The 24,298-nt window shown below is 45.1% G+C and overlaps 1 protein-coding gene and 1 pseudogene across 29 annotated transcripts in view; both read left to right on the top strand.

Annotated features, from left to right (window-relative positions):
- The window catches only part of ATXN2 (ataxin 2), a 121,610-nt gene that overhangs the window by 76,192 nt on the left and 21,120 nt on the right, over positions 1-24,298 (top strand). For 17 of the 29 annotated variants that reach the window (XM_089323140.1, XM_089323138.1, XM_089323141.1 and 14 more), the window contains 7 exons: positions 2,450-2,650; positions 5,853-5,960; positions 6,213-6,283; positions 13,746-14,050; positions 14,720-14,783; positions 16,699-16,851; positions 17,222-17,288. In XM_089323140.1, the coding sequence (XP_089179266.1) occupies positions 2,450-2,650; positions 5,853-5,960; positions 6,213-6,283; positions 13,746-14,050; positions 14,720-14,783; positions 16,699-16,851; positions 17,222-17,288 (969 nt within the window). The remainder of the gene's footprint in view (positions 1-2,449; positions 2,651-5,852; positions 5,961-6,212; positions 6,284-13,745; positions 14,051-14,719; positions 14,784-16,698; positions 16,852-17,221; positions 17,289-24,298) is intronic. The other 12 variants (XM_089323129.1, XM_089323132.1, XM_089323142.1 and 9 more) reach the window with 1 other exon arrangement.
- LOC103351751 (ADP/ATP translocase 2 pseudogene) lies at positions 3,052-4,253 on the top strand (annotated as a pseudogene).

The following is a 24,298-nucleotide window of genomic DNA, read 5'->3' as shown; positions in this document are numbered from 1 at the left end:
GGATAGCGAGAGAGAGAGACAGAGAGAAAGGTCTTCCTTTGCCGTTGGTTCACCCTCCAATGGCCGCCGCTGCAGCCGGCGCACCGCGCTGATCCGATGGCAGGAGCCAGGATCCAGGTGCTTTTCCTGGTCTCCCATGGGGTGCAGGGCCCAAGCACCTGGGCCATCCTCCACTGCACTCCCTGGCCACAGCAGAGGGCTGGACTGGAAGAGGGGCAACCGGGACAGAATCCGGCGCCCCAACCGGGACTAGAACCCGGTGTGCCGGCGCCGCTAGGTGGAGGATTAGCCTAGTGAGCCGCGGCGCCGGCCTAGATGGAAGATCTTTGTCTTTCCCTCTCGCTCTCTATAACTACCTTTCTTTCTTTTTTTTTTTTTTTTTTTTTTTTTTTTTTTTTTTTTTTTTTTTTTAACAGGCAGAGTGGACAGTGAGAGAGAGAGACAGAGAGAAAGGTCTTCCTTTTGCCGTTGGTTCACCCTCCAATGGCCGCCACGGCAGGCGCGCTGCGGCCGGCGCACCGCGCTGATCCGAAGGCAGGAGCCAGGTGCTTCTCCTGGTCTCTCATGGGGTGCAGGGCCCAAGCACTTGGGCCATCCTCCACTGCACTCCCTGGCCACAGCAGAGAGCTGGCCTGGAAGAGGGGCAACTGGGACAGAATCCGGCGCCCCGACCGGGACTAGAACCCGGTGTGCCGGCACCACTAGGTGGAGGATTAGCTTATTGAGCCATGGCGCCGGCATAACTACCTTTCAAATAAATACATAAATCCTTTTTTTAAAAAAAAAGTTTTATTTATTTGAAAGGCAGAGTTACAAAGGCAGAGGCAGGGAGAGATCTTTAATCTGCTGGTTCACTTCCCAAATGGCCCCAATTGCCGAAGCTGTGCCAATCCAAAGCCAGGAGCAGCTCAGAGCTTCTTCGGGGTCTCCCACGTGGGTGCAGGGGCCCAAGGACTTGGGCCATCTTCTGCTTTCCCAGGCCATAGCAGAGAGCTGGATTATAAGTGGAACAATCGGGACTCAAACCAGTGCCCATATGGGATGCCGGCACTGAAGGCAGCAGCTTTACCCGCTATATCCCAAAAATTAACAAATCTTAAAAAAAAAAATACTTTGACAAAATTCAACAGTTATACCAAAACAGCTTTTGATTCTTTTTCAGTAAATCTTAATGCTTGTTTTCATGACAGCTGTGGAGAGCTAGAGCATATAATGATTTGTTTTTTTCCCTTGATCTTCATCTTAATCAGTCCATAGAACCTTTAAGAAAAAAGAAATTCTTTGTGCTTAAATTAAAAAAAAAAAAAAATCCAAGCTCTATTAAATGTCTGTTATTAGTTGATTACTCTGTCTGCTCAGCTTCATGTAGTGTGTATTTGTGTAATTATACCATAAATTCCCTTGTACTTCCTGTTTTCTTCCTGGATGTTCAATTATATTAAGAAAACGGAGTTTTTTTAAAAAGCCTCCTCTGTTGTAGTAATCCTTTGATATATCTCAACAACAATATCAGTAAATTTTGAGAGTAACAAAATAATCAGAAACAGGAGAGTAAAAATATGGTTATTAGAGAAACACACAAAACAGGGTGACAGATTTGTTCCTTGTAGTAATTGGAAGATGGCAGTCATTGAGTAATACAAGTATACTTTACAAAGTTCATGGAAAATTAAAAAATAAGTGTTTTTTGGTACCAAAAAAAATTTTAATGCAGGTATAGGAGGGATCTTCAACAATCTCACCTTTTAGTTCTGTTTTTCAGTTAACTTTTTGAAATACCTCTGTGGTTTCCTCCATGACTCTTGACTTAAGAACAGAGCAGATATTTATTTGAAAGGAAGTGGGACGGAAGGCAAGAGACAGGAATCTTGTATGCATTGGTTCACTCCCCAGATTCCTGCAGAGCCAGGTCTGGGCCAGGTTGAGACCAAGAACCAGGAACTCAACTCAGGTCTCCTGCATGGTTGGCAGGGACCCGAGTACTTGAGCCATTACCTGCTACCTCCCAGAAAATGGATTTGCAGGAAGCCAGAATGAGGCAGGACATGAATCAAGGCATTCTAGCAGGAATGTTTGTCTCCCCAAGTGGCATCTTAAGCACTACAGTAGATACCCACCCCGAATGTTGCTGCTGTTATCCTAAAAAGTGACATTTATCCTGCCTCAGGAATCCAGTTTCCAAAATCATTTCCTATATTCTCTTTCAAAATGAACACATTTAACCTGGAAGGAAGACCACAGTTGATGTTGGGAAGTAGCAGTTGTGTCATTCTGTGGATACTGGTGTTCTCAGTTACCACCCCTGTTCCTAAGAATTTGGGGGGGAAAACACAGTGACAGAATAAAACGTGTGGGCATGAGAGGACTATTTTACCTGGATCTTCAGAGAAATCTCAGGAATTGACATTTGAGCTCAGAATGTAATGAATAACTTTTCCCTTTCTTCCAGTTCCCAGAATGTCCCCTAAAACTCACAGACCACGGTCTCCCAGACAGAACAGCATCGGAAATAGTCCCAGTGGGCCAGTTCTTGCTTCTCCCCAGGCTGGTATCATTCCGACTGAAGCTATTGCCATGACTGTTCCAGGTGCTGCGTCTCCTGCACCTGCTAGTCCTGCAGCCAACAGAGCTGTGACCCCATCTGTCGAGGGTATGTAAGAAAGGGCTTTCAGTTGTATGATACTGTTTGTGTGGTTGCATGTTAGAAGTCACCACTAAATGAACAGTTGTGTGTTGTTTTACTCATAAATAAGTGGGTTTTTTTAAAGATTTATTTTTTTATTTAAAAGGCAGAGAGGCCGAGAGAGAGAGAGGTCTTCCATCCGCTGGTTGAAATGGCTGCAGTGGTCGGAGCTGCACTGAGCAGAAGTCAGGAGCTGGGAGCTGGGAGCTTCTTCTGGGTCTCCCATGCAGGTGCAGGGCCCTAAGGACTTGGGCCATCCTCTGCTGCTTTTCCCAGGCCACAGCAGAGAGCTGGATTGGAAGTAGAATAGCTGGGACTCAAACTGACGTCCATATGGGATGTCAGCACTGTAGGTGGCAGCTTTACTTGCTGTGCCACAATGCTGGCCCCCCATAGATAAGTATTTTAAATGCACATTTAAAATCCCAGGTAAATGATGATACAATACCCCTAACTTCATATATGTCTTCAATGTCTGTTGTTAACATTCCTAGATATTAAATTCAAAAAACTCATGGAAGAATATAATGTAAAAATAATGTTGGGGCCCCAGAGTCCCAGAGTCCAAGCCTGTTCCCAACCCAGTCCTGTCCCACAGTCGCCTGGTTCCTCTGCTTCCAACATGACAGATGCCGCTGTGTCCTTTGCCAAGGACTTCCTGGCAGGTGGAGTGGCTGTGACCCTTGAGAGGGTCAAGCTGCTGCTCCAGGTGCCGCATGCCAGCAAGCAAATCACTGCTGATAAGCAATACAACGGCATTCTAGACGGTGGGGTTCATATCCCAGGGAGCAGGGTGTTCTGTCCTTCTGGCGTGGTAACCTGGCCAGAGTCATCAGATACTTCCCCACCCAGGCTCTCAGCTTTGCCTTCAAAGATAAATACAAGCAGATTTTTCTGGGTGGCGTGGACAAGAGGACCCAGTTTTGGCGCTACTTTGCAGGGAATCTGGCATCAGGTGGTGCTGCTGGAGCCACATCCTTGTGTTTCCTGTATGCGCTTGATTTTGCCTGTACCCGTCTAACGCTGGAGCTGAAAGGGAATTCAAAGGCCTCAGAGACTGCCTAGTTACATCGACAAATCTGATGGGATTAGGGGCCTGTACCAAGGCTTTAATGTGTCTGTACAGGGCATTATCATCTACCGAGCTGCCTGCTTCTCTGTCTGTGACCCTGCAGAAGGAATGCTTCCAGGTCCCAAGAACACGCACATCTTCATCAGCTGTGTGACCGCGCAGTCTGTCACTGCTGTTGCTCAGTTAACTTCCTATCCACTTGACGCTGTTCGTCGAGGCATGATGATGCAGTCAGGGCGTAAAGCAACTGGTACATACACAGGCACACTGACTGCTGGAGGAAGATTGCTCCTGATGAAGGAAGCAAAGCGTTTTTCAAGGGTCCATGGTCCAACTTCCTCAGAGGCACGGGTGGTGCTTTTGTGCTTGTCTTTAAGATGAAATCAAGGCCAGCACCGCGGCTCACTAGGCTAATCCTCCGCCTTGCGGCGCTGGCACACCAGGTTCTAGTCCCGGTGGGGGCACCAGATTCTGTCCCGGTTGCCCCTCTTCCAGGCCAGCTCTCTGCTGTGGCCAGGGAGTGCAGTGGAGGATGGCCCAAGTGCTTGGGTCCTGCACCCCATGGGAGACCAGGATAAGTACCTGGCTCCTGCCATCGGATCAGTGCGGTGCGCCGGCTGCAGCGCGCCGGCCATTAGAGGGTGAACCAACGGCTAAGGAAGACCTTTCTCTCTGTCTCTCTCACTGTCCACTCTGCCTGTCCAAAAAAAAAAAAAAAAAAAAAGGATGAAATCAAGGAGTTCAGGGGCTGGCACTGCGGTGCAATGGGTTAAGGCCCTGGCCTGAAGCGCCGGCATCCCATACAGGTGACAGGTGCCGGTTCAAGTCCCGGCTGCTCCACTTCCAATCCAGCTCTCTGCTATGGCCTGGGAAAGCAGTGGAAGATGGCCCAAGTCTTTGGACCCCTGCACCTCCGTGGGAGACCTGGAAGAGGCTCCTGGCTCCTGGCTTCGGATGGGCACAGCTCTGGCCATTGCAGCCAATTGGGGAGTGAACCATCGGATGGAAGACCCCTCTCTCTCTGCCTCTCCTCTCTCTGTGTAACTCTGACTTTCAAATAATAAGTAAATCTTTTTAAAAAAAGTGCACACAAGTTATTTCCTAGGTTTGTTCCCCTGTAAACAGGCATGTTGTATTATAATCTTGAGCAGTCTTGACAGGCTCTTGTCTATCAAAAGCAACTGTGTGCGGTTGAAAATGGGAAGCAGTAATATTCTTCTGAGCAGTTTTCTCTTAAAGCTGTTTCCATCATGATGGTGATGGGACTCAATTACATTTTTTTTATTTCAGTCACTCCTGATAAATAATTTGAATAAATAAAAATATACACAATAAAAAATAATGCTGGGTTGAGCATTGTGGCAGAGTGGATTAAGCCACTGTTGGAGGTGCCCATATCCCATTGGAGTGCCTAGAATGAAGCCTTGCCTCCACTGCCTGTCCAGCTTCACACTGATGCACCTGGGAGGCAGCTGGTGATGGCTGCCACTCCCGAGGGCGGTCCGGAGCGAGTTCCTGGCCCTTGGGTTCTGGAGAATACGCTAATGCATGGGAGACCTCTGTCTCTCCTTCTCTGTGTCCTTCTGCCATTCACATAAATAGACCTTAGAAACAGTTCAGTCTGTGGCACAGCTGGTTAGCTCCTGGGACACTGGAGTCCCATATTGGAGTGCCGGTTTGCGTCCCTACTGCTCCCCTTACTTGGACTCCTGCCACCCACGTGGGAGACCAGGATAGAGTTCCTGGCTCCTGGCCTCAGCCTGGCCAAGCCCTAGTAGTTGTGGCCGTTTGGGGAGGGACCAGCTGATGGGAGATATTCTCTTTCTCCCTCCCTCCCTCTCTCTCTCTCTTTCTCTCCCCCTCCCCCCTCCCTCCCTCCTTCCCTCCTTTTCAGATAAACAAATTTTTAGGGAAAAAAAGGTAACTCTAATTTTTCATGAACCTTTTGAAGCCTTCTCATATAAATTATTGGTGTTCTATATGATGTCTACAAAGGACAGAAACCTATTTAAAGGAAACTATGCATTTCCAAAAACAGGGAATCAAAATTGTATGTTTTCCCACTTTTCTAACTTTTTTTTTCCAATTGTTTTCTAGCTAAAGATTCCAGGCTTCAAGATCAAAGGCAGAACTCTCCTGCAGGGAATAAAGAAAATATTAAGCCCAATGAAGCATCACCTAGCTTCTCAAAAGCTGAAAATAAAGGTTAGAGTCTTTGGAGATAGCTGTGGAAATAGGAAAGGACTGTTTTCTCATTTTACGCACAATGCAGAATATTTTTCTTAACACTGTTCCTTAGTATTATGTGTATATAAATGTACCACTAAAAATGCCAAAAATCAAAATGCATATTTTACATCATTTTAATAATATTTTCTAGATTGTAATATTCTATACTAGAAGAATCTTAAGTTAGAGATTAGAAATCTGTGTCTAAATCTGTTCTTAATTTTGCAGGTTTGTCACCAATCATTTCTGAGCATAGAAAACAGATTGATGATTTAAAGAAATTTAAGAATGATTTTAGGGTAAGTGTCATATTGACTTATGAATTAGAATTTTAGAGGATAGCAATGACTAAGGATTTTCAGTTTGTCAATGTATTATATATATAATCAGAAACATTGGACTGTGTATAGAAATCTAAATAGTCATAAAATTGTCCTTGCTTATCCTTTCAGTGGGACACTAAAATCATGAGATTTGTAAGAATACAAGTTGTCAGTCGAAGGAGCCTAGTTCTGACATTTCAGCCACCGTAACACAGGTTATTTGATGTTTATTCTCTGTTCAGTGAAGCTAGATTTCAGTAGAGCGGAGCCTACTTTTGATGACCTGTTGTAGCAAGTGGGAAATGTACTGGGTCCTGGTGAGCTGTTGGAGCTGTACACTTCGTACACACGTGTGAAATGTAGCAGTCTTTGTATAATGTCTCTTCTGAACATATCCTAATCTCTCCTTGTTTTGCATAATATTAACGATAATATGCTATAGATATTAAAGTAGATTTTGAAACTAATTCAAGAAATTGTCCTGAAACTTATAGCTTCCTAGAGGGGGGAACCTGATTATCAGCCTTTAAAGAAAATGACTGCATGAAAAGGAGAGTGAATCAAGGAAAGAAGTAGACTTCTCAGCTGAACTGGCTTTCTGAAATTTTTCTAATGTTTATTAATTTTGATAATAGTTTTATTTTTACTTACAGGCAACATCAAAATATTACTTGCCAGTTCATATTTTAGCACATGTATCAGTAGTTAATGCCAATATCATCAACAGTTGTTGATTTTAATAGTGAATGAGTGTTCACGTACAACTGTCCAGCTAAATCAGTTCAGCACAGCTCAAGGCTTCCTGTGAAATCACCTCGCTCCTCTTCCTCTAGATGGAAGAGTTTCTTTCCTGTGCAGTTGTTTATACTTGAAGTGAATATGAATTGATTTCCTAAGCACCAGATAATACTATTTTGCATAGTCTTAAAGTTTGGTATAAATGATGTCATTGCTGTAGGTATTCTTGCCCATTTGGGTTTTTTTCCCCCAGATCATTTATTTTACAATTAATCAGTTCCCTCTTATAGTACTTTATTTTTTTTTTAAAGATTCATTCATTCATTTATTTTTATTTTATTTTTATTTTTGACAGAGTGGACAGTGAGAGAGACAGAGAGAAAGGTCCTCCTTTTGCCGTTGGTTCACCCTCCAATGGCTGCCATGGCTGGCGTGCTGCGGCCGGCGCACCGCGCTGATCTGAAGCCAGGAGCCAGGTGCTTCTCCTGGTCTCCCATGGGGTGCAGGGCCCAAGCACTTGGGCCATCCTCCACTGCCTTCCCGGGCCACAGCAGAGAGCTGGCCTGGAAGAGGGGCAACCAGGACAGAATCCGGCGCCCCGACCGGGACTAGAACCTGGTGTGCTGGCGCCGCAAGGCGGAGGATTAGCCTGTTGAGCCGCGGCACCGGCCTTCATTCATTCATTTAAAGAGTTACACAGAGAGAGAAGTAGAGGCAGAGAGAGAGGTCCTGCATCCATGGTTCATTCCCTAACTGGCCACCAAGTTCTTGGGCCATCTTCTACTGCTTTCCCAGGCCATAGCAGAGAGCTGGACTAGAAGTGGAGCAGCCAGGACTCAAACCAGCTCCCACAGGGGATGCCGGCACTGCAGGCAGCAGCCCCACCCACTACGCCATAGTGCCAGCCCCTCTTACAGTACTCTTGTGTTGAATTTATTATGTTATAAAGAAAAACATATTTTTACTTTGCAACAGATGAGCTTGTGTATGTTTGTAGCAGCTTTACTGAGCGATAATTTACATTTCATACAATTCATTTAAAGTGTGCAATAGAGTGGCGTTGGTGTATTCACAGCATTGTACGACTGTCAGCACACTTGAGTGAACGTATTCATCCCTCCCAAAGAAACCCTGTGCTCTTTAGGACTCACTCAACATCGGCTCCAAACTCTTCCTCTCCCCAGCCCTTAGCAACCTCCGGTCTACATTCTGTTTCTCTGGATTTATTTGTTCTGAATACTTTATACAAATGGAATCTTTTTGAGCTGGCATTGTAGTCTAGAGGGTAAAACATCCCTTGTGGTCACTGGTTCAGTCCCAGCTTTTCCACTTGCTATCTGGCTCCTTGCCAATAGGCCTGGGAAAGCCGCAGAGGATGGCCCGAGTCCTTGGGCCTAGGAAAAGCTTCTGGCTCCTGGCTTCAGATCGGCCCAGCTCCAGCCATTACAGCCATTTGGGGAGTGAACCAGCAGATGGAAGATACCTGTCTCTCTTTCTCTCTCTCTTCCTCTGCGTCTATTCATTCCATTTTTTCTTGGATGAATAATACATTATATGAATTAATACCACATTTTGCTTTTTATCAGTTGGTAGCTGTTTGGATGGTTCCACTTTTTGACCTTTTCACCTTTTTTATGAATAGTGCTGCTGTGAACACTAGTGTACACTTTTTTTTTTTTGGAAGTTTTCATTTCCGTTTTGTGTATGCCTACGAATGGCTTTTCCTGACTATATGTTAACTTTCTGTAGAACCTTATGGGAGCTGGCCTGCTGTTGGCCAAGGCCGCTGTACTATCTAACGTTCACATCTTTGCCAGTGCTTGCTGCTGTCTGTCTGTGGTGGTTATAGCATTGCTTGTGATATATATCTTATGGTTTTATTATGAATGTTGCCGTAGTAAGTGCTTTTTTTTTTTTGCAGTTCTCTTGTGACTGATGGAGTCAAATATCAATTTCAGTGCTGCTGGCCATTTTTGTGTCTATTCAGATCCTTAGCCTGTTTTAAAAACCGAATTGTTGGGCCAGCATTGTGGCATATCAGATTAAGTCTCTGCCTGCAATGCCTGCATCTCAATTGGGTGCCCATTTGTGTTCTGGCTGCTCCACTTCTGATCCAGCTCTCTGCTAGTGTGCCTGGGAAAGCAGCAGATGACCCAAGTCCTTAAGCCCTGCACCCACATGGGAGACCTGGAAGAAGTTCCTGGCTTCTGACTTTGGACTGGCTCAGAGCTGGCTGTTGCAGCCATCTGGGAGTGAAGCAGCAGATAGAAAATCTCTATGTAATGCCACCTTTCAAATAAAATTAATAAGTTTTTTTAAAAAAGGATTTACTTTATTTGAGAGACAGAGGCGCAGAGAGAGAGAGAGAGAGAGAGAGAGTCTTCCGTCCACTGATTCACTCCTCAGATGGCTGCAACAGCTGGAGCTGGGCTGATCGGAAGCCAGGAGCCAGGAACTTTATTCTGGGGCTCCCACGCAGGTGCAGGTACAGGACTTGGGCCATCTTCCGCTTTCCCAGGCCACAGCAGAAAGCTGGATCAGAAGTGGCTCAGCCAGGACTCAAACTGCGCCCATATGGGATGCCAGCATTTCAGGTGGTAGCTTTACTTGCTATGCCGCAGTACCAGCCCCAATTAATAAGTCTTTAAAAAAAAAGAAAGAAAAAACATACTAAGTCAAAGAAGTGAAGCAGAATAGGCCACAGATTGGGGCGGGCATTTGGTAACAGGTGAAGACACTGCTTGGACACCTGCGTCCCGTCCTGGAGTGCTCTGGGTTTTAGTCTCCCCCCTTCGCTTTGCAGCGGCTTTGTGCTGACACATCCTGGGGGGAAGCACCTGATGGTGAGCTACTCGGGTCCCTGCTGCCCCACATGGGGACCCAAATGGAGCTCTGGACTCCTGACTTTTAAAAAATAAAAGTTTGAAGTGGGCTTAATAATTGTTCTCCAGGAAAATGTTATTAGCTAGCGTTTCTTTCGTATTTCCTATGTACTAGACACTATGCAAATTGCTTCTGTGGTAGTTAAGTCCTTTATTGTCCTAACATCCCTTTGAAGCAAGAACAGTTATTATCAGCAGTATGTATTTTAGGAGACGAGGTAAAGAGGAATTAAACAATTTGCCCATAGTCATGTGGCTTGTAAATTATAAGCCTGGCCATCTGGCGCTTAGGCTTCCAGCAGTGCTTTGAACAGTGAGTAATACATACAGCACCGTTCAATGAATGAGACATCAGAGCTGCCCATATGACACACACGTGGTCCTGAACTACATTTGTTCACAGAAATCTCTAGTCTTCCATTGAGACAGAGAAAAGGGGAAAGCCTGTGAGGTTGTGGTGGTTGGGTTTTTTTTTCTTTTTTGGGGTTTGGGTTTGGGTTTTTTTTCCCCTGTCCCTGTCCCTTTGAGAGCTATCTGCAGACTCTGATGTAGCTATGTAAGTAGTACTGATAGCTTTACTTGTGTAAAAATCGCTAGTAATTGGATCTGTAATGGATTGATAGTGTGGGTTTGAATCTTGATCCCCACGTGTGTAACGTTGGTCACCTCTTCTCCGCCAAAATGGGATCAGCGTAGAAGCTGCTTCATAGGGTTTCTGTGCCTCTAACATGGTGCCTAGCACACAGTGTGCACATGCTACATGTTCTTTTTTAATTTTACTTATTTGGAAAGCAGAGAGACAGATGTTAACTGAATTGATCAGAGTCCGGTTGAAAACAGCATTAAATTTTATTCAGCTGGTTAAAATGAGGATTTCAACCAGAAATGAGTTGGTTGCCTGAGTTGGCTGTTCTGCAAGGCTGAGTTTGGTTACAGGCTTCATATTTTTCTTACACAATGAGTACGTGCATTGAATCAGGTTTAAACAATACAGACTTTGTGTGGTTATAAATCACGCTGAAAATCAGAGAATATAAATGGCAGAGCACCTGGTAATAGCCCACAAACTGCTTGTTGAGTAAGGAGCCACCTTCCCTTCCCACACTGGACGCTGTCTGTATACAGAAAGACAGCAAGCAGTGGACGCTGTCTGTGTACAGAAAGACAGCCAGCAGTGGACGCTGTCTGTGTACAGAAAGACAGCCAGCAGTGGACGCTGTGTACAGAAGCACAGCCAGCAGAGGCTCCAGCGGTCACGGAGCTCACTCCTGAAGGTGCAGGGCCGTTTCCTTGCTCGTGGCTGATGTGGGTGTGGTGGAGGAGAGATACTGCAGGGTCCTGGTACATGGGAAGCAGTGCAGTGCATCTCCACTTCCAGGACAGCTCCTGGCTGACTTAGGCCTCCGCAGGCTTCAGTGAAGTCCACAGGGAGATTTCCTGTACACTGGATCACTTCCCAAATCCCCATGACAGCCAGGGCCATTCTGGGCCTAAATCAGGGGAAGCTTAATCTTTATCTCCCATGTGGGTGGCAGGGAACCAGTGCTTGAGGCATTACCTGCTGCCTCCCAGGGTGTGCATCTACAGTGAGGTATAGTCAAGAGTAGAACTGGGACTTAAATGCAGGCATTCTGATTGGGGATATAGGTACCCCAAGCAGTGTCTTCAACCACCGTGCTAAATGCCCACTTCTTGGGATAACTGTGTATGTGTGTGTATTTCTTTTTATTATTTGTTTTATTTATTTGTAAGGCAGAGTGACAGAGAAAGAGCTCTTTCATCCATTGGTTCTCTCCCCCAAATGACTTTAATGGCTAGAGTTTGGGCTTGGACTAGGACGAAGCCAGGAGCCAGGAACTCCATCCAAGTATCCCACATGGGTAGTGGCGGCCCAAGCACTTGGGCCACCCACTGCTGCTTTCCCAGGTGCATTAATGAGCTGGATTAGAAATGGGGCAGCTGGAACTTGAACCAGCATTCCAATAGGGGATGCTGATATTGCAAGCAGTGCTTAACCCACTCCACCACATAACCAGCCACCATGATAATTCTTATCACTAAAATATAAATGACCCCACAGTGTCCGACCTGTGAGTGTTTTGTCAAGTAGAACCACTGTAAGGTAAGAAATCTGGAAGTGGCACAGTGTGCAACCCACAGTAAGTACTCTAGGTATAATTGCCATTATGAGAATAGCAGTAACAAAGGGCATCCTGGGCAGCAGCTCAAGTACTTGGGTTCCTGCTACCCATCTGGGTGACCTACATTGGGTCATAGACACTTGGTTGACCTGGCTTACCCCTGGCTGTTGTGGGAATCCGGGGGGTAAACTAGCAGATGGAAGATTTCTTGCTGTGTCTTTGCCTTTCAAATAAAATGAAACCAGCAAGAAAAGCCTTATTTTCATGTTTACTCAAAGACCTTTGTGATAAATAGCCTTGAAGTCTACTGTAGTAAATCATTGGTCTGTTGTGTGTGTAGCCTCTTTCATGGTTGCAGGCTTGCTCAGCAGGTTCCTTTCTTGTGATTTCAGTTGCCACTGGGCTCAGATAATGCCCTTGCCAACTTTTGCCCTCAGCAGCTAGACAGCTGTGGGGCTCCCTAAGTGATGCAGGGGAGTTTGGATTCCTCTGAGTTGCAGATGCCAGGGGTGAACCCATTGATCCTGAGGAGGGATCTTGTCTCTCAGTGACTTGAGGCCTCCTCTCCTCCTGGCAGGGGTTCCTCTCTAGTTCATTCTCTCCTCCCTCCAGAGTCTGCTGTCATTTCTACTTGTGATGCTACCATTTTTCTTGTTGTTGCCTTAAGCTGTTTCTGTTTTCTTTCTTTTGTGAAGGATTTTATCTGAGGTCATGTCCAGCCAGTGGTAGCATTCCATTTCTTCTTTTCTGTGAACTTAAAACCCTGTCACTTGATTCACTAACTCTTGATGCTCCTTGCACTGAAGTTTCCTTCTCTTCACGGGTTTGGCAGATGGGACTGTCCAGTAGGTCTCCCCTGGAATCCATCTGCTGCCCACCTTCCCACCCACAAGGCCTGGAACTTAGTCCTGCCCACTTAATAGTCTCTCTACATCCTCATTTTCCTCCTCTAAGTTCTTTTCCACAAAGGTGCTATGCTTATCTTTCTATGCCATGCATCTGCTCAGTACTGGATCCTGCTTAAAATTCTCAGTGACTTCTTACTGCCTGGAAAATTAAAAGCCAGAATCCATAACATAGCTTTCAAGTTGCCTTATCAATTGTTCTTGATAAGTCTGTCATTTCCAACCAGTAGTGCTTTTCTGTTTTGGCATGGCGCCATTTTTTGCCCATTGCTTTGAAGTTTTAAGCATGTGTGTCTTTTACTTAGACGATGTTCCTTTTCCCAAACACTTCTCCTAAACACCTTCCATACTTTGTGGTACATGACACCTGGAATGAAAAGCCTTTCCTTTCTGTAGTTCGCCTTCTTGGTGGGATCCTGTAGCACTTCTGCATTTTGTAGTTGAGCATTTGATGTCATTCAGATGGCAAGCCTAGTAGGATAGGAGTGGTTTCACACTTTCCGTACCTAACAGGCACAGTTCCTCACACAGTTCCTGACCTTTTGAACTGTTGATGCTGCGATGCAGGAGTGCTTTGATGACTACAGATGTGTCGTGTGCACACTCCGATTGTTGCCTTATATAATGTTTATATTGTTGTCATATAAACAGTACTCTCAAAGTTATCAAGAAGCCTTCTTCAGAACATTTCATGCCTAATACTTTACTTGCACATGTAAAAAAATGATTTAAGTGTTATTTAAAATATTTAGTGTAATTATTTTTCCTTTAGTTACAGCCAAGTTCTACTTCTGAGTCTATGGATCAGTTACTAAACAAAAATAGAGAAGGAGAAAAATCCAGAGATCTGATCAAAGACAAAATGGAGCCAAGTGCTAAGGATTCTTTCATTGAAAACAGCAGCAGCAACTGCACCAGTGGCAGCAGCAAGCCGAATAGCCCCAGTGTTTCCCCCTCAGTGCTGAGTACTGCAGAGCACAAGAGGGCACCTGAACTCACGTCCCAGGGAGTGCAGACTTCCAGTCCGGCGTGTAAGCAAGAGAAAGAGGATAAAGAGGAGAAGACAGATGCAGCTGAGTGAGTAAATGTAAAAGTACCTCCTGGCACTCATTCAGGTTTTTTTATTTTTCACTTTTTTGACAGGCAGAGTGGACAGTGAGAGAGAGAGACAGAGAGAACGGTCTTCCTTTGCCATTGGTTCACCCTCCAATGGCCGCCGCAGCCGGCGCACCGCACTGATCCAATGGCAGGAGCCAGGTGCTTCTCCTGGTCTCCCATGGGGTGCAGGGCCCAAGCACTTGGGCCATCCTCCACTGCACTCCCGGGCCACAGCAGAGAGCTGGCCTGGAAGAGGGGCAACCAGGACAGAATCCGGCGCCCCGACCGGGACTAGAACCCGGTGTGCCGGCACTGCAAGGCGGAGGATTAGCCTAGTGAGCTGCGGCGCTGGCCTCAATTTTTTTACAAAGCATTCTAGTCCTCTCAATTCAAGGATCTGGGCTTTAAGATTCCTTTATAAGTAGCCCTTAATTTACAGATAACTGGTCAAAATATATTTACCCTAAGCTAGTTATGTCATTGCACCTTGTAGTACTCCCCCCTCACACACAAAGATTTGTGATCATCTAATGAGAATTGTTTAATATATGTTTAGCAGTTTTTTCAAAAAAATGGTTAGATATTGGAAGTTTTAAAGAAATATCAATTCCAGTAGTTTTCAATGGCCTTTATTGTCTTCTGGTTTAGGCAAGTTAGGAAATCAACATTGAATCCCAATGCAAAGGAGTTCAACCCTCGTTCCTTTTCTCAGGTAAGCTCACTCCTTTTTTTTTTTTTTTTTTTTTTTTTTTTTAGGTAATCTAGTCTATGAAAAAAAAGATTATAATTGGTAGTGTTGTTCCTCCCATACCTCCCTCTGAAATCATCTGTAGTGCACTACAACAACTTTTTTTAAGGATTTATTTATTTTCTCTGAAAAGCGTACTTGCAGAGAGAGAGGAGGAGAGAGAAATCTTCCCGCTCTTTCATTGTCCAAATGGCTGCAGGGCCACAGATGGGCTAGGCTGAAGCCAGCAGCCAGGAACTCAACCTGGGTTTCCCAAGTGAGTGGTAAGAGCCAAGCACATGGGTCATCTTCCACTGCTTTCCCAGGTGCAGTAGCAGGGAGCTGGATGGGAAGTAGAGCAGTCAGAACTAGAACCAGTGCTCATTTGGGATGCCAGCATCGCAGGTGGCGTGGCTTAATCCTCTGTGCCACAAAACCAGTCCCAAGATCATTGTTTTGTCATCAGTTAGATGCAATCTTGGATAAATCTTTGAGTTAGAATTTGAAAATGGTTGATAAGCTAGACTGTCAGGTTTGTAGATGGACTCCTGTTCTTATTCTATTAGGAAGAAGAGAGTTAGTTTTTATTTTTGAAAACATTTTCTCCAGTTCCATAAGAATAACTGCTACTAGTTTTTACTAGTTTTTTTTTTTTTTTTTTTTTTGTCTTTTTTTTTTTTGACAGGCAGAGTGGACAGTGAGAGAGAGAAACAGAGAGAAAGGTCTTCCTTTGCCGTTGGTTCACCCTCCAATGGCCGCCACGGCCAGCACACTGCGGCCGGCGCACTGCGCTGATCTGATGACAGGAGCCAGGTACTTATCCTGGTCTCCCATGGGGTGCAGGGCCCAAGCACTTGGGCCATCCTCCACTGCACTCCCTGGCCACAGCAGAGAGCTGGCTTGGAAGAGGGGCAACCGGGACAGAATCCGGTGACCCGACCGGGACTAGAACCCGGTGTGCCGGCGCTGCCGGGGCACCGGCCACTGCTACTAGTTTTAATATTAGTTTTTTTTCTTTTTTTTTTTTTTTAAGATTTTTAATGTATTTGAAAGTCAGAGTTACACACAGAAGGAGAGGCAGAGAGAGGTCTTCCATCCACTGGTTCACTCCCCAATTGGCCTCAGCAGCCAGAGCTGTGCCAGTCTAAAGCTAGGATCCAGGAGCTTCTTCTGGGTCTCTCATGCAGGTGCAGGGGCCCAAGGACTTGGGTCATCTTCTACTGCTTTCCCCGGCCACAGCAGAGAGCTGGCTCAGAAGCAGAGCAGCTGGGACTCAAACTGGCACCCATGTGGGATGCCGGCACTGCAGGCAGTGGCTTTACTTGCTACGCCATAGTGCTGGCCCCCAATATTAGTTTTTGTTATTTATTTATTTGACAGGTAGAGTTATAGATAAAGAGAGACAGAAAGGTCTTCCTTCTGTTGGTTCATGCCCCAAATAGCCGCTGCGGCCAGCACTGCGCTGATCCGAAGCCAGGAGCCAGGTGCTTCTTCCTGGTCTCCCATGCAGGTGCAGGGCCCAAGAACTTAGGCCATCCTCCACTGCACTCCCGGGCCACAGCAGAGAGCTGGCCTGGAAGAGGAGCAACTGGGACTAGAACCCGGCGCCCAAATAGGGTGCCAGTGCTGCAGGCGGAGGATTAACCAAGTGAGCCACGGCGCCGGCCCTTCAATATTAATTTTTAATTAGCACAGTTCAACTTTCTAACAGAGCATTTGCATTTTTCCTTTATTTAAAACAGGAAATTTATTTTGTGGGTTTTTTTTTAATCCAACGAAAGGGACTAATTAAAAGAGTGAAAAATCAAGTGGTTTGGGAAAATGAGTCTCCTGTCTTTAAATTGTTGTAGTAGTTCAATTTTTACCTTGAGATGGTTGAATTTTGCTTTTGTTTTTGTAGCCAAAGCCTTCTACCACCCCAACTTCTCCTCGGCCTCAAGCCCAGCCGAGCCCATCCATGCTGGGCCATCAGCAGCCAACCCCAGTTTACACTCAGCCTGTTTGTTTTGCACCAAATATGATGTATCCAGTCCCTGTGAGCCCAGGCGTGCAAGTAAGTCCTGGAATTTGATGTCCATTTAGCTTCCCTAGGTGCTTGAAGTTTTTACCAGGCCTTCTTTAGACTTGATGGCTCAAGGCAGTGATGGTAAACAAATATTTGAAAGAGGGAGGCATGCAGGATTTGGTGTATTGTTAGTATGAAGACCTAAATCTGAGAATTTCTTTTAATGAGAGCAGTGATTCACAGTTATTGTAGTTTGGGGTTTATGCTTTTAGCTTTGGGTATGATTTTATTTTTTAATGACTCAGAAAATCAGGAAACCTCAGATCTAGTTCTCTAGCAGTATGGAACTTAACATGAATAGAAACACATTCTTATTATCATGAACCTAATGTTAATTTATCTTTTTAATTCCTTCAAGCCTTTATACCCAATACCCATGACGCCCATGCCAGTGAATCAAGCCAAGACATATAGAGCAGGTAAAGGTGAGAACAATCCTGCCTGTGTCTGCTTGTGGTCTGCATGCTGCATGGATTAAACAACACGGTGTATAGTGAATAAATATTTAATAGTTCAACTTTTGACTTTCTCTAATTCTTATTTTTATTTGAGGGAGAAAGAGAAGAAGGGCAGGAGGCAGACTGAGAGAAATCACCCATCTTCTGGTTTACTCCTCAGATGCCCGCACTGGCTGCAGCTGGGCTAGGCCACAGCTGAGAACTGGGCACTCAATCCAGACTTCCCACGCGGATGGCAGGAATCTAAGTATCAGAACTCACCTGCTGCCTCTCTAGGTGCATATTAGCAGGGAGCTGGAATTGGGTCTGGAGCAAAGACTCAGAACCAGGCCCACCAATATAGGTGCATGGATCCCCAACAGCAGGCTTTTTTTTTTTTCCTCTTAAAGATTAATTAATTTATTTGCAAAGCAGAGTTACAGAGAGACAGAGGCAGAGAGAGATGCCTTCCAACCCCTGGTTCACTCCCCAGATGGCTGCAGTGGTCAGAGCTGCACTGATCCGAAGCCAGGAGCTTCTTCCGGGTCTCCCAAATGGGTGTAAGGGCCCAAGGACTTGGGCCATCTTCTGCTGCTTTCCCAGGCTATAGCAGAGAGCTGGATTGGATGTGGAACAGCCGGGACTTGCATCAGCACGCACATGGGATGCTGGCACTGCAGGCAGCAGTTTTACCCACTATGCCACAGCACCGGCCCCAACAGTCTCAACTACTGCCCAAAATGCCTACTCAAGCTTTGACATTTAAGGCTATGCATTGATTTTGGATTATCAATACTAGGGTATTGGATGAAATTCTATTTATTTATTTATTTATTTATTTTTGACAGGCAGAGTGGACAGTGACAGAGAGAGAGAGAAAGGTCTTCCTTTTTCCGTTGGTTCACCCTCCTCCAGTGGCTGCTGCGGCCAGCACACCAAGCTGATCCGAAGCCAGGATCCAGGTGCTTCTCCTGGTCTCCCACGTGGGAGCAGGGCCCAAGCACTTGGGCCATCCTCCACTGCCTTCCCGGGCCACAGCAGAGAGCTGGACTGGCAGAGAAACAACCGGGACAGAATCCGGCATCCCGATCGGGAATAGAACCCAGTGTGCCAGCGCTGCAGGTGGAGGATTAGCCTATTGAGCCGTGGCACTGGCTGGATGAATTTTTATGTATAAAATCGGAAGAGGCAGGATTATTTATTTAAAAGGCAGAGTTACAGAGAGGCAAAGAGAGAGAGTTCTTCCATCCATTGGTTCACTCGCCAAGTGGCTACAGTGGCCAAAGCTAGGCCAATCCAAAGCCAGGAACCAGAAGCTTCCTCCAGATCTTCCGTGTGGATGCAGAGGCCCATGGACTTGGGCCATTTTCTGCTGCTTTCCCAGGCCATAACAGAGAGCAGCCAGGATTCGAACTGGTGCCCATATCAGGTGCCGGCCATCTTACCTGCTATGCCACAGTGCCAGCCCCCAGAATTTTATTTAAAGTATAAGGTAACGTTCTTCTGAAACCAATGTGGAAGTTCTATTAGATGAGTATTTTCCTCATCTTTTTAAAATGGGAAGTTGGGGGCCAGTGCTGTGGCATAGTGGGGTAGGCCTCTACCTGCAGCACTGGCATCCCATATGGGCATCGGTTCGAGTCCCATCTGCTCCTCTTCTGACCCAGCTCTGTGCTATGGCGTGGGAAAGCAGTAGAAGATGGCCCAAGTCCTTGGGCCCCTGCACCCATGTGGGTGACCTGAAGAAGCTCCTGGCTCATGGCTTTGAATTGACCCAGCTCTGGCCATTGCGGCCATTTGGGGAGTGAACCAGTGGATAGAAGACCTTTCTCTCATGTGGTTAAAATCATGTTCATCTTAAAAGAAATCTTTCAATGTTGGAAATGCTTTAAAGGATCCCTTTTTTTGCTATGTGGTTAATTTTGAGCTTTTAGTTGCTATGATTCTGCTTGATAAACAATAGAAGTTAGAACGATTTTTATAGAAAATATATTGTTAAATGCCTAGTAATTACACTGCTGGTAGAAAATTTTCACTGTAACAAGAGTTCCTGGTGTTTGAAGGAATCCTGATTTTTTGAATCTTAACTCTTAAATATTTTTTTTTACAAGTATGATAGGCTGGGGGTGTTTTTGTTCAAGTCCCACTTCTGATCCAGCACCCTGTTAACGCATCTTGGAAAGCAGCTTAGTATGGCCCTACATCCACGTGGGAGATCCAGAGGAAGCTCTTGGCTCCTGGCTTTGAATCGGCCCAGCTCTGTCCTTTGCAGGCATTTGGGTAGTGAACAAGTGGATGGAAGATTGATCTATCTCTCTCTCTGCCTTTCAAATAAATAAAGTCTTTGGAAAAAAAAAAAACACACACACACACACACAGTCTGAGGTCTGCTGAGCCAGTTTCACAGAGGCTCTCCTGATAGGACAGAACAGACGACTGTGAAGAATTCCAGCTGTGAGCACATGCTGTGTGGGAGATGGGAGTGATTTGGTATTTACTTTATCCGCCATTCAGATTGTATGGTTATCAAGATTTTGCCATATTTACTTCATATGTACTTGTTTCTTTGCTGAAGTATTTAAAATAAATCCCAGACAACATGCCTTTTAATTCCTACATATTTGGCTGGTAGGTATCTACTTAAAAATATAGATGTTTTTTAGGTATCCAGAGTGTTTGCATCTTATTTTATTTTATTATTTGAAAGAGTTACAGAGAGAGGTAGAGACAGAGAGAGGTCTTCCATCCGCTGGTTCACTCCCCATATAGCCGCAATGGCCAGAGCTGCATTGATCCGAAGCCAGGAGCCAGGAGCTTCTTCTGGGTCTCTCACGTGGGTGCAGGGACCCAAGGATTTGGGCCATCTTCCACTGCTATATCCCAGGCCATGGCAGAGAGCTGGATCAGAAGCAGAGCAACTGGGACTCAAACTGGCACCCATGTGGGATGCCAGCACTGAGCAGCTTTACTCGCTATGCCATAGTGCTGGCCCCCAGTATTAGTTTTTTGTTGTTTATTTATTTGACAGGTAGAGTTATAGACAGAGAGAGCCGGGATTAGAACCGGCACCCATATGGGATGCAAGCACTTCAGGCCAGGGCTTAACTGGTTGCACCACAGCGCCAGCCCCTATATCTTATTTTCTCATCTTCTTGCAAGGCAGAGTGACAGGTATCTTCCGTCCAGTGGTTCACTCCCCAAATACGCTAGATTGGCCTACTCTGGGTGTTTCATGTCACTGATGTCATACTGCATGTAACGTTTTGTGACTGACATCTTTGATTTAGCATGATTTCAGGACTTGTCTGTTGTAGCAGTGTATATGTCATTCTTTTTTGTGGCTAAACAATATTCATTTGTGAATATACTGCATTTACCTGTTGAGTTGATCAGCGTTTGGATGGTTTCTGACTTGTAGCTGTGACTGCTACTGCTATGAACATGGACAAGTTCTCATTTGGAGTTTAGTTTTCATTTCTCTGAGAGTGGAATTCTTTTGTTGGAATTTGCCAGCATTTCAAAACAGCTGTACCATTTTATGTCCTTGTCAGCACTTGATACTTTCTCTTGGGGTCTGTGCATCCTAGTGGGTATAAAGTGGTGTCTCATTGTGGTTTTTTTGTTGTTGTTGTTGTTGTTTGGTTTTTTTGTTTTTTGGTTTTTTTTTTTTGTTTTTTGTTTTTGTTTTTTTTTTTTTTGACGGGCAGAGTGGACAGTGAGAGAGACAGAGAGAAAGGTCTTTCTTTGCCGTTGGTTCAACCTCCAATGGCTGCCAAGGCCGGCGCACCACGCTGATCCGATGGCAGGAGCCAGGTCCTTCTCCTGGTCTCCCATGGGGTGCAGGGCCCACGTACTTGGGCCATCCTCCACTGCACTCCCTGGCCACAGCAGAGAGCTGGCCTGGAAGAGGGGCAACCGGGACAGAATCTGGTGCCCCCACCGGGACTAGAACCTGGTGTGCCAGCGCCGCAAGGCGGAGGATTAGCCTGTTGAGCCGCGGCGCCGGCTTTCACTGTGGTTTTGATTTACATTTCCCTAATTAATTAATGATGTTGAGCCTCTTTTCATGTGTTTAATGCACATGAGTATGAATATCCTCTTTCTAGAAATGTTGATTTACATACTTGACCTTGGTTTTTTTTTTTTTTTTTTTTTTAAGATTTATTTATTTGAAAGTGTTACGGGAGCGGGGGGTGTCTTCAATCTGCTGGTTCATTCCCCAAATGGCCACAACCATCTGAAGCCAGAAGCCAGGAGCTTCTTCCAGATCTCCCATGTGAGTGCAGGGGCCCAAGTACTTGGGCCATCTTTCACTGCTTTCCCAGGCACATTAGTGGGAAGCTGGATTGGAAGTGGAGCAGCCAGGACTCGAACCAGCACCATATGGAATGCCGGTGCTGCAGACCAGGGGCTTTAACCTGCTGCACCACAGCACCAGTCCTTTGATCTCATTTTTAATTTATCTTCTAATTACTGTGAGTTGTAAGTGTTCTTCATATAATCTACTCATAGATCTTTTATCTGATTTGATTTACAAATATCTTCTCCTTTTGTATAGATTGTCTTTTTACTTGATGATATCCATTGCAGTTCAGAAGTTTTTGATTTTCATAAAATTCAGTTTATTGTTTTCTTCTGTTGCTTGCGCTTTTGATGTCATATCTAAGAAACCGTTGCCTAACTCAGGGCCTCAAGAATTTACTCTTCAAATGTCTTCTAAGCGCTTTATAGGTTACCTCTTAGCAGTGAGGTCTGGGATCCGTTTGAGTACATTTTAGTGTGTGGGGCAGCGTGATATCCACATTGTTTTGCATGTGATATCCATTGCCCTAGCCCCATTTATCAAAAAAAGCTCTTCTTCCCTCATGAACTTGTCTAGGCAATCTTTGTTGACATTTATTGTTATGTTTTCTTTTGTGAATCATGGAAGAAAAATATCAATATTACTCTGTTTCTTGTTTCCTTTTGGACATCTGTGTCCTAGAAATGACTGACTATACAAAGATTTTTTCTCATTTCTTTTTTAAATTTTCTTGTTACTTTTGAGTATGGATAGGTACCAGGCATTTGTCTTTCATTATGTGTATTTCTAACTCTTCCCTTTCCAGTTTCTGCTCACTCAGGACTGCAGGGATCACCTCCTAAGGACTTTGATTTTTTAGAAGTCTTAAAGTTTGGAGTTTCTTCCTTTTTTTTCCCTCCATGAGTTTCACCTTTGGATTTTTTGTTTTAAAGATTTACCCTGCTCTCATGTAGTAAAGAATTCATTTGTCTTTTTCTTGTAGACTCAAGAACTTAGGTAATTTCCTTGTAGAAAATTTAAATCTCTGGTCTTTTAGAATTTATCTTTGCATACAGCATAGACTATAAATACAATTTATCTTCTAAATGGCTGTGTAGAATTTTAAAATCTGTTTTATTCTGTAATTTATATATATATACTCCTTTTTGTGTTTACATTTTGATGAGTTTCCACAGCTGGATGCACTCATGGAACTACCTCATCAGTCATGGTTGTACCTTGTGCCCCTTCACTACACTAGCTCTAGGCAACCACAGATCTGTTTCCTCTTACTGTAGATTAGGTTTGTTCTTTTTAAGATTTATTTATTACTTGAAAGGCAGAGTTAGTGAGAGAAGGGTCTTCCATTTGCTGGTTCACTCCCCAAATGGCCACAACAGCTGGAGCTTGACCTAGCGGAAACCAGGAGCTTTTTGGACTCCCATGTGGGTGCAGGGGCCCAAGCACTTGGGCCATCTTTTGCTGCTTTCCCAGACACATTAGCAGGGAACTGGATAGGAGGTGGAGCAGCCAGGACTGGAACTGGCACCCATACGGGATGCCGGCACTGAAGGCAGTGTCTTTACCCACTGTGCCACAGGGCTGGCCCCTCTAGTTTTTTGTTTTGTTTTGTTTTGTTTTGTTTTTTAAAGATTTATTTATTTGAAAAACAGAGTTACAGAGAGGCAGAGAGAAAGAGAAATCTTCCATCCACTGGTTCATTCCCCAGATGGCCACAACAGCCAGAGCTGGGCTTATCGGAAGTCAGGAGCCAGGAGCCTCTTCCGGGTCCCCCATGTGGGTGCAGGGGCTCAAGGACGTGGGCCATCTTCTTCTGCTTTCCCAGGCAACAGCAAAGAGCTGGATCAGAAGTGATGCAGCCAGGTCTCAAACTGGTGTCTGTATGGAATGCTGGCAGTACAAGAGGCAGCTTTACCCGCTACACTACAGCGCCAGCCCCTCTAGGTATTTTTTTTTAATGAATGGAATCATAACAGTATATAGTCTTGTGTATGTGGCTTAAGAAGTGTAGTGAGTTGAGGTGATTTCATGTTGTCAGATGACTGCTTATTCTTTTGTTCCATTGTATTCTATGCAGTGTACTCATTATGATTTGATAAACATTTGGATTATTGCCAGAATTTAGCTATTATGAATAAAACTGCCATAAGCATTTGTGCACAAATGTTGTTATGTTCATTTTTCGTAGTTAAACCAAGAATTGGAATTGCTGATTCATGGTATATGCATGTTTCAGTTCATAAAATGTTGGCAAGTTATTTTTCAGAGTGTATTGTTTTACATCCCAGCTGACGAGCCAGGAAACTTTGAGGTGCTCCACAGCTTTGCTGACACTTGGTATTGTTTGTCTTTAAAATCTGTGGTTTTGCGGCTGGCGCTGTGGCGTAGCGGGTTAAGCTTCCACCTGCAGTGTTAGCATCCTGTGTGGGCGCAGCTCGAGTCCTAGCTGTTCCGCTTCCATACCAGCTCTCTGCTATTGCCTGGGACAGCAGGCAGGATGTGGAGGATGGCCCAAGTCCTTGGACCCCTGCACTCACGTGAGACTCAGAAGAAGCTCCTGATTCGTGACTTCGAGTCAGCTCAGCTCTGGCTGTTGTGGCCAATTGGGGAGTGAACCAGCAGATGAAAAACCTACCTCTCTCTCTCTGCCTCTGCCTTTCAAATACATAAGTAAATCTTGAAAACAGAACTCATG

This window comes from Oryctolagus cuniculus, chromosome 21 (genome assembly GCF_051225735.1).
Source record: "Oryctolagus cuniculus isolate XC-2025 breed Fujian yellow rabbit chromosome 21, ASM5122573v1, whole genome shotgun sequence".
In the NCBI taxonomy this organism is placed as follows: Eukaryota; Metazoa; Chordata; class Mammalia; order Lagomorpha; family Leporidae; genus Oryctolagus; species Oryctolagus cuniculus.
This window is presented reverse-complemented; position numbering and strand designations above follow the sequence as displayed.